General features: G+C 37.7%; 1 protein-coding gene across 1 annotated transcript in view; it reads left to right on the plus strand.

The window, feature by feature from the left end:
* DCHS2 (dachsous cadherin-related 2) overlaps positions 1-9,947 on the plus strand; it is a 94,448-nt gene extending 84,501 nt beyond the window's left edge. The window contains exons 20-23 of the mRNA XM_026041628.1: positions 1,344-1,474; positions 2,384-2,670; positions 4,811-4,949; positions 6,353-9,947. Coding sequence (XP_025897413.1) covers positions 1,344-1,474; positions 2,384-2,670; positions 4,811-4,949; positions 6,353-8,985 — 3,190 coding nt within the window. The 3' untranslated portion in view covers positions 8,986-9,947. The remainder of the gene's footprint in view (positions 1-1,343; positions 1,475-2,383; positions 2,671-4,810; positions 4,950-6,352) is intronic.
* Positions 9,948-10,424: the final 477 nt, after the last annotated feature.

The following is a 10,424-nucleotide window of genomic DNA, read 5'->3' on the forward strand; positions in this document are numbered from 1 at the left end:
GCATCTGCTTTAACTGGGGACTTGATTCGATTCAGTATTTATTTTGGACTTTTATCATTTTAAATTAACAATTTGTTAGAGGAATCTGAAGTCTCATATCCCTTTTTTTTTAGTAGTACTTTATTAGTAAATCTGCATACTACTATGTTAGGTGAAGAGAGACAAAAAAAAGAAACTTAGATTTTTTATGATTAATTTCAAAATGATGCTATTAGTCCTTGCAAATTTGAAGGGAGTTGTTTATTTTATCTAAATTGAACGTTTTCATCCCCAGAAGTTCTAAGCCCTTTATAATAGGGGTTATAATAAAAGTGTTGACAGAACCTTAATTCTAATGCCTTGGCTGAGATGAGTGGTTTTTTTCATGAAACCTTAGAAAGTGATTATTTTTAGTAAAATATTTCCATATGTACCTTACCAATATTCATTCTAGACAAAATACTCTTTCTGTATGGAATTTTACATGGTCACCAATGGAATACTACTCTGTAATTCAAGTTATGTGTTCTGTGGATGTCAGAAACCACAGGGGCACCCAGAGCAGAGCGTCTGTGGTTCACGAATGGCAGAAGAATCCACAGCTGGAATTACAGCTTTGGTATTCCATATTGTCATGTGAATATGGAAAAAGTAATATCTGCTTGACACTTAGAGCAGAAACTATGACTTGGAAGAAAAAGCGAGAAACAAAGTACTCAAAAGGTCTGCGTGCAGGAAAGATCCAAGAATATTATGTGGCATGTAAACAGTTCATAGTTTTCAAAACATTTAATGCAGATAAAGGTCTTAAATTGTACATACCTTCACGTAGTCTGACTTTTTTTAATCATTTCCTTTTCTAAAAGACTTACTGAGCTAGATTTGATTTCTGTATTCTTGCTGAAATTGTTATTTTGGAAGTTTTCAATCTAATCTCATCTTCCTAATGTCCCTTCAAAATCAATAAAGAAAGGAAGAGAGGTTCCTTCAAAGAGCAGTTCAGTACTTAATTCAGTTCCTACTCTGAATTGCCTTATGGAGAGATTTCTCTATTTGGAAAAAAAAACCAAAAGAACTTGCTAGTTCATTTAAACAACTCCACTTGATATGAAATTGGATGACATGAATACTTAAGAATACAGTATGTTTTTGCTACGGAACCTCCTGGATGTTCTTCCAGCAAGATTAAAAGTAAAAGAATAAAATCCCTGCCAGTCATCCCTATAGAAGTAAGGATACAACTTTCRGAAGAGCAACATGAAGAAAAAGAGATTAACATATTTTTTTCCCCTGTTTATATGTTTGATGAATAGTTTTGTGATTTCTGACAGCTGGTGGCAATTACAGCTTCCTTCTAATTGTAGGTTGGTTGTACAAGCTGCTGACAAAGGAAATCTCAGATTTTCTTCTACGAGTGTTGTGAGGATACAAGTGGTGGATGTCAATGACAACATTCCGATTGTTCAACCTCTCGACAAAGTGGAAATTCCCGAAAGTAAGTATAATTGTGCAGTTAAGTGTTACAGGACTAGATTTGTCAGACCGCAGTACTGCTTTGGCGAACTCATGGAATCAAGAGGTTATAGCACAAAGCATAATTGATTGTATTAGTTTTGAAATRCAGAAGAAAATCATGATCTGTTTTTGTTCTCAAAGGCGTTCCTAATCTTTAGACATGTATACATGTTCTGAACAGGATCAGTTCAGAAAAAAAACATAAACTGTTCAGAAAGAAAAGAGTGAACTCCACAGAAATACATCTGTAATCTCTTCAGCTCTAGGTTCTCCAGAGAACAGATTTTTTAGCTTTTTGTTAATTTAGTAGTGGCAAGAGATTGAATGGGAACAACAGATGCAGAACAGCTCTGATATTAATGACTGSTTCCTTAGGTTTCAGCCTAAGTACATTTGCTTTAGGACATGGCTGTATAGCACAATGTGTTTCAGGCTTCAAACCTCCAACATCCCAGTGAAAATTGGTTTTGTTTCTGCTAGCTCTAGCTGTTGTTATATGATCACTAATAAGTCAGGTTGAGATGTCTGGTTCTGCCAATTTGGCATGTTATAAAAGCTGTCTGTATCCAATTTCCCCATCTCAGTGGAGTACACTTGTTATCTTTAAGATTGTTGTGCCTGGCTGAATGAGTCATTTCTGGTGGCCTTTTCCTCATTTTGAGAGGCTTTAGAAATGCATTCAGAATTGGGATGAAACAGGTGTATATGAATAAATTCTCTACAGATTTCATAGCATGTCTAGCTCTTGATTTTATTCTAAATGAACCCAAAATACACCAAAAAGTAGTTAACACAAATTATGTATATCTAAAATTTAGCATTTACAAAATTGATAAAATCTTCAAATAACATTTTTCACTAAGACTTATTTTGAAAATTATCATTTCAGATGTCCTGCCAGGTTTTATGGTGACTCAGGTGTCAGCAACAGACCTGGACTCAAGGCCAGCACTTCAGTTTGGTTTTATTGAGGGTAATGGTCCTGGAACAAAGTTTGCTATTGATCAATATACTGGTGTAATCACCGTGGTGGAACCACTGGATTTTGAGGAGACTACTGTGTATAAGTTGGGAATCATAGTTTCGGATTCTGTACATCAAACAGAAGCAGAGGTCACTGTCCTGGTTTTGGATGTCAATGATAACCCACCGGTGTTTACACAGAATTCATATCAGGTAGGAGTGTGGCAAATGGGCTACAAATATACCTGACGTCTTTCTGTATATGGTGATAAATAGCAGGAAGGAGAGTTTACATGGATGCCTTAAAAATGTGTTCATCTCCAGTGAGATGGAAATTCTTTGTAGCATGTCAGCTTGTCGTATAACTGCAGGAGTCTTGTAGGAGGTGAGGGAAGATATGAACATTGATATATCCAACATCTCCTACCAGATTGAGAAGCTCACAAATTTCAGCTCTGGCATTTCTGGACAAAAGTTTTAACTGCCAGATTGTTGTAAAGGTCAAGTTGTGCAAAAATGTTTTTGCAACCATTTTTCAGTGACTAAAGACCACTAAAATGACTTACTGGGATTGGCACATGTGTCATGTGAGGCTCCTAGGAATAGAGGTAGGSTGCCAAAAGAGATTTACCCTGCGGGATTTTTCTAAGGCTCAGTACATGTAGGGACCTAGGGCCAGGATAGGTGTTGGAAGACAGACTAAGCCTAGACTTATGATTGAAGAGGGGCTGCAGAGGGAACAAGGGTGAGGTTTTTCAAAGAATTGTTCCCTCAGGACCTGTTCATGKGGGCCAGACTGTGGGGCTTGTGCCAAGGCTGATGCCCAAGAGAGCTTAGAGCATGGGTTGATTAGCCTGGAGAGGAAAAGGCCTGAAAGGACCATATGGGGGACAGTATGGGCTTTTTCTCTGCCCAGTGTAGGGACAARAGGTAGCAGAAAACCCAATAAATTCAAATTCAATTAGCAATGCTTTGATTATAAACCCCACACAGATTTAGTCAAGTCAAAACATTTTGCCTAGTAGGGAAGTTGCTACCTCTGAGCATGTGCAGGAGCAGGAGTGTAGTTAGATAGACACAGTTATATTATAGATAACTGTGGGACAGGCTGTGTGCACCTGTGAAAACTTCAGGTGCCAGAGTTGGCAGGAATTGTGTGAATCATCTGCATAGACTTTTAAGTGTAATTTCTATTAAAGTGCATTAAAAATGCACTTTAAATGCAAAAGTGTTGTGCATTGATGTATCAAGTGACTTGACTTGAATTTTTTCTCAGCCCTCACATATGTCTGATTTTGGAGAATAGTTTAGGCAAGCATTTGTTCATGCAAGTATTAAGAATTTTTTGTGTGGATTGAAGCAGACCTTGGAGGCAGGATTATTAACTGATGTAAATCAGCATAGCTCTGTTGACTATGCTAATGTAAACCAGCTGAGCTTTTGGCTCTGCAATCCTGACTTTTCACGTGTTGATTGGACAATAAGATACACAACTTGTTTTTCACTCAATGATATGTAACATTCCCTGTTCACAGCCCTGTATTTTTTACCTTGTTGGTATCCTTTCACTATTTATTAATATTTTTCCTTTATATGGATAAATTATATAATATATTAATACATTAATCTTTGTAATAAAATGGTATAAACTAACACTTGAAGTTATGACAAAGGTAGCTGCGGTGTCATCAACATTTGAAATTTAATTTATAAGGAGGGAGACAATTTTGGTCCCAGAAATACTTTATCTGGACTTCAAATAATGGAAGCTCTGAAGAAGGGAAAGGACATTCTTGATATACTAGATTACGTAAAGAAAAAAGGAAACATTCTGAAAAGCTAAATGCAACAGTACAACAATCCAATGAATATTAAGTACTCTGGTGCTGGGCTTTTCAGGGTATGTATCTATTTTTTAAGACTCACTAACGTACTCCAGAATGGATCTGCAAAGTGTATTCCATGTAAATCAATATTTTCTGGAAGCATGGAGTAATGCTAATACGCTGTTAAATATTCCTTCTATTATTAAATTATTAATGAGACGTTCAGAGATTCATTTAACTTGTTTTAATAAAGAAAATTGAAGTAGATGGTTTTTAATATTGTTTAAAGCTCACTCTAAATTTTAGCCCTATTGTACACATTTCTTTCAATATCTTAGATGTGCATAGGTTTCTCTTCTGAAGAAAATAGGTAAGTGAAACTTTTTCTAAACGTGGGAACTGTATTTTTTTTCCCTAATCAAATCAAAGAAAAAGTTTGTTCTGTTCAAAAACTTTTATCAAACTTTATTAAGACTGTAATTTTCYATCAAGCCTTATCAAAACTCTCATTGTGCTCTGTATTTTAGGTGAGCTTGCCAGAGCTCACTTCGGTGGATGCCTCTATTCTGGCAGTCTCTGCTGTGGATAGGGATTCGGAGCCTAATGGAATGATTTCCTACAAAATGCTTTCTTCCTCTGAGGGATTTTCTGTTGATCCCGAGAATGGTGAGTCTGTTAACATGGATTACTATTTCAGCTCACACAGTGCAAATTGAAGGTTTGTATTCTGCCTCCTAACCTATTGCCACTGATTACCTGAGTCTGGGAATCTTTGGACATAAACGCATCCTACATTATGGCTAAGTAGGCTGCTACACCTGAAGAACTGATAGCATCAGACCAAAGTTCTCACTTTATCTCTGAACTGTGTATAAAGCTAGTCACAACATCCTAGAGATGCTACTCCTCTGTCAATAAAAATGTTTCTATAAGTTTTGCTTTTTTTTTTTTTGTGAAATTTCAGCTCATGCATTAGATTTCATGAAATTTAAGTTCGTACTTATTATTTTTCAGTACAAGCTGAAGCTATCGTGATGGACCTTCTCTACAGCTTGGGCTGTGTGTTTTAAGATTTGGACTATCCAGTAATCCCAAGTGGAATTTAAAAGTTTTTTAAGTTGAGAATATGCCAAAGTACACGATTTTCTTTAAATCTATGAATTTCTTCACTATTAAATATCCTGGCCGATTGTTGTGGTATTCTGGGAGGTTGAAAGCTATGTGTGTCTGGGTGTGTGTGTGTGTATTATGTTTGTATACATATGATTTTTTTGGTTATGCCTTTCTCAGATATTGCAGAAATGTGCAGCTACTCAGTTTGAGCAAGTTCATGTCACTTATTTGCTGTTCCCAAGTACTAATGTGAGAGGAATTTTTGAATACAATATTTTTGGATGTTAGTAACTGCAAATATAGAATATACAGATGTTTCTTTCACCCAATTAAAAATGTTGGTTTTACCAGTTTGTGTTGACCAAGTTGTCTTTATCTTTTTTTGGTGACTGTTTTTACCTATTATCAGAAAATTGTCATACACCATTATCCCTGCAAGAATGTACACTACAACACTTAGGCAGAAGTGAATGATTCGAAACGTGTTTAGATAAGCAAGTTGGATGAAACCTATTTACCTGACTTACAGGCAAACCTGCTTAAGTAGCAAACGTGTCTATAATGATTTACTGGATAGCAAGACAGGAGAATAGCAGTGAGTAATGAACTTTCAGAGAATAGCAGCCTCCAGTAACGTGCCTTAGTTTTATTTTGCTTTTTATTTTCTGTAGTTATGTGTTTAATCTATTAAGAAGAGAGATTTTTGCTAGTCTAAATATAGCGTGTGTATTTGTGCAGTACATTATGGGTATTGTACTGTTGTGGGTAGGCCCTTGGCTTTACAGAATTAACTATGGTTTCAGAAAGTTACTTTTGTATATATGCAACCATTGTATTTTAATCATTTTCAAATATGACCAATTAGATTCAGCTCATGGAATCACATTTATTTGCCTTGGTGAGTGTGTGGTGTTTTTTTTTTTTTTTTTTTTAAATTAACTCTATTTTATTTTCAGGTTCAATATTCACTACTAAACCTGTAATACACCTGGGAAAGAATTCTACTTTTCGACTCCTTATAGAAGCTAAGGACAGTGGAAATCCTGCTTTAAGTGCAGTTACATCTGTAGAGATACAAATAGAAGATGTAAATGACCATGCCCCAAAGTTCACAAGGGCGGTATATAACCTCAGTGTGAGTGAGGATGCGTCAGTTGGAGAAAGAATCCTCACATTTTCAGCCATTGACTGTGACTGGACACATGAAAATACACATATTGAATACTCTATTATTGATGGCAATGCTGATAATCTATTCTCTGTGGAAACAAGTCTCATGGAGTTAGAATCTTCTTATAGACCTGTTGGCAATCTTGTTTTGAGCAATACCCTTGACAGGGAAACTGCTTCTTCCCACTATTTGGTCCTCCTTGCATCTGATCATGGAACACCTTCCTTAAATTCAACTGCTACTGTACTAATAACTGTACTGGATGTTAATGATAATCCACCTCTATTTAGCAGCCTGGAGTATCATATTCACGTCAAAGAAAGTCTTGCTATAGGTAGCCATATCACTGAAGTTTCAGCAAATGACTGTGATGTGGGGGCTAATGCAGAGATCACTTACACTATCAGCTCTGGAAATGACAAAGGTTATTTTCRCTTGGATGGGAAAACAGGATCAGTGGATTTGGTGAAAACTCTGGATTATGAAGATACTGTGAAGTTCACTTTGATTATCCAAGCCACAGATGGAGGAGCTGATGTTAAAAATGTGGCTTTTTCTGTTGTTCTTGTTAGTGTCCTAGATGACAATGATTATGCCCCACTATTTTTGTTTCCCAGCCTGAACTGCATTGTCRGTGAAAATCTGCCTACCTTTTCTTTTGTGTGCACTGTTAAGGCACTGGATTTTGATAAAGGCTCCTATGGACACATCACCTATTCCATCCAGTCTTCATGTCTGGCTCATCGCGATGCTCCTAGAGACCATGACATGTTTTTCATTGACCCTTTGACAGGAGATGTTCATACAAAGCAAATGTTTGACTATGAAAGTCAGAATAGGTACTGTCTCATAATCCAAGCAAAAGACAAAGGTGACTTATTGGCTACAATTACAGTTCAGATAAATATCGAGGGGAGAGATGAATTTGACCCAGTTTTTACTCAAGATCAGTATTTCTTTAATCTCCCTGAGAAAAATGAAGCAGGTCAGTTACTTGGCAAAGTGACAGCATCAGATAAGGATGGTGGGCTGGATGGAGTTGTTTGTTATTCCTTGCTGAAATCTTCTCCATTCTTTTCTGTAAATCAAACCAGTGGTAATATTTATTTGACTCAAACTGTTCAGAGAAAGAAAAATGGCAGCAAAAGGAAAGAAGACACCCTGGAGATGTTAGTAAAAGCTCATAGTCCAAAAATTGACTCGAAGTTCACTGTGTGCACTGTTTTGGTAAATGTTTCTAATGCTCCTGAAAATTATGCCATAGAGTCTGCATACAGCCTTATTGTTAGCATTTTGGTCTCCGTTGTAGTATTCCTATTGCTTGCCATCAGTGTTATTGCACTCATTCTCAGATATAAGCGAAAAGACACKACAAACTCTTGTGTGGGAAAAGAAGCAGCATCCTCATCAGCTGCTGATTTAAGTTTGGCTAGCGAAGATAAAGTCCCTAAGGACTGCCAGAAAATCCAGAGTACTGAGAGCAGTATGCTGCCCATGGGTACCATAGCAGAGTGGCTGAGCATAGTCGGACTCGGAGAGCGGGAGGATGTTGGTAGCCCCTGCAGGCATTCAGATGCTAGTGGCCGTGGTTCAGCTGCAGGAGAAACAGCAGAAGATGAGGAAATCAAAAGGATCAATGAACACCCTTGCAGAARGAGAAATGGCTCACCTTTAAGTGAGCGAGGCTCACAGATGCCGGATTCAGGAATTCCCAGAGAATCCGGTCAACTATCCTGTCAGTCTGGAGAAACTGATGTTGTGGCTACCAGTCAAAGCTTGGAGAGCATGCAGGCCCTTAAAGACGAAGGTGGAGAAGAAGTCTGCGACACGAACTATGCACTTAACAGAATGTTATCTCAAACACTTAAGAAAATTCAAACAAAAGAGAAAGACATAATGACARACTTCACAGAAGAATATGTCTTGACCTCAAATATGCAGGACTGCCAATGTGATTCAGCAGCTCTCGTCACCTGTGATGCASATCTCAGAGGGAATTGTAATTTGGATTATTTTTTCAGCTGGGAACCCAGATTTCAACCTCTTGCTTCAGTGTTCAGCGATATTGCAGAGCTGAAGGATGAAAATGTACACATTCATAGCTTCCTTGAAGAAAAGAAATCTAATTTCCCTCCTCCCTTGATAACATCAGTAGCTCAACCTGGCATAAGGACTGTGCCACCACGGATGCCAAATATAAGCTCAGGACAAGCATTTACAAAATATGCCCATTCTCCCCTGACTCATGATCCTGGATGCCCTCCACCAACCATGACTCCCAGTTTTTCTCCTTCTTTCTCTTTACTTACTGTGCCAACACCTGCCGCTTCTCCAGTAATGTCTGATGGGAGAAAAATAGAAACATGTCTCATTGGTCCAAGCCATGAACTTTCAACAGAGAAAGAAATGCATGTCTAGATATTAACTGTTGATAGTTTGGGGAAAAACATATGACTCAAAATGCATTTTGCTATTCTTTAACACGTAAAACAAGCCTGTCAGAGCTGTATCATTAATAGTCCTCTTTTGTGAGTTGAAAAGGTACCTAGGTAACATAGCCACAAACTTTCTAACTCCTTATCTTCTTTACAGAATGCACTGTAAGTCCATGAGTCCTGTCCTTTTTCAGCTCCCCACAACTGCAGTTTCCATTGTATCAAGCTAGATGCTTGATAACCAACTTGACAGATTTTACTGTTTTTTGTTCTGCTTGTTTGTTTTCATAAACTATGTCAATATCAGTTTAATGGGAATAACTCTTTGCTGTGGAAAAATCTTCATTTGCATGCTGATGGGTTCTGACTTTCTGTGTTTGTATTGAAAGAGTGTATTAGGGGGATGTGTAAATATGACAAGGTTGAGGATGGTCAAGAATAAAGGAGAGATATCTAGCTATAGCTGCACAGACTTCCCCCCGACTTCAACACCTCCATCCTATTGACCTGGTGGGCCTGATACAGTTGCACCGCCTGCAGTGGCTCTCCAGTGGGCTTTATTAGATATCTTCATGTTGTAGAAGCCAACTTGAAAGATTCTATGCATTTTTTTTCATCTTCAAATGTTATGCCTGAGAGTCATGGTGTTTGAATGATAACTGATCACTTACGGAATCCTTTGGAAAACAGAATAACCAATAGTAAGATAAAAGCAACCTTCCTTTTTATTATTACATCTATAATAGACACCCATTATATTTCTGTCATGTTATAGCAGCAGGTCTGGTCCCCAGACAGCTGCAGAGTATGACAGGGTTACAGTTCTGAAGGGTTTGTATGCCTCCATATCATTCTTTGGTCCTATGCTGGCCAGCTCTCTGCAAGACCAGATAATCTGGCCTTTTTTATTTTTCTTATATATATATATGTATACACACACATATATAGCATACACATTGCATTTTGTGTATGTATGTATATTGAGATACATACACATATTGCTGTATATGTGTATTGAATCAATAAAATACATGTAAAATTCCTCTACAATAAATCTGATTTCTCTTCAGTATATAGTTGAAATTTCTTGATGGTTCTTTTGCATCACATATATTAAAAGCGGGATGTAGGGAAGAGTCTAATGGGTGCCTGGGAATCGGTTACAGGTCAGACACATATAGAGGTATGCGTTGTACAGGTCATAGCAGGTAAAGAAACTGCACATAGTGCTGTTAGAGTGACTGACCTTGTGGGATTGATACCATGTGTGCGATGGCAGATCCTTATTGGGCACAGCCTGAGGACTCGTTACCTGTCCTTGGAGGATTCTGGTTTTAAGGCTGTGTCTGCACTGTACCAACATGCAGCAAAATCCATACTGCTGTGCAGGAGTGCTTCTTTTATCCTGGCACATACTCTTTA

This window comes from Nothoprocta perdicaria, unplaced genomic scaffold, assembly GCF_003342845.1.
Source record: "Nothoprocta perdicaria isolate Ctin4 unplaced genomic scaffold, notPer1 scaffold_29, whole genome shotgun sequence".
Taxonomy (NCBI): Eukaryota; Metazoa; Chordata; class Aves; order Tinamiformes; family Tinamidae; genus Nothoprocta; species Nothoprocta perdicaria.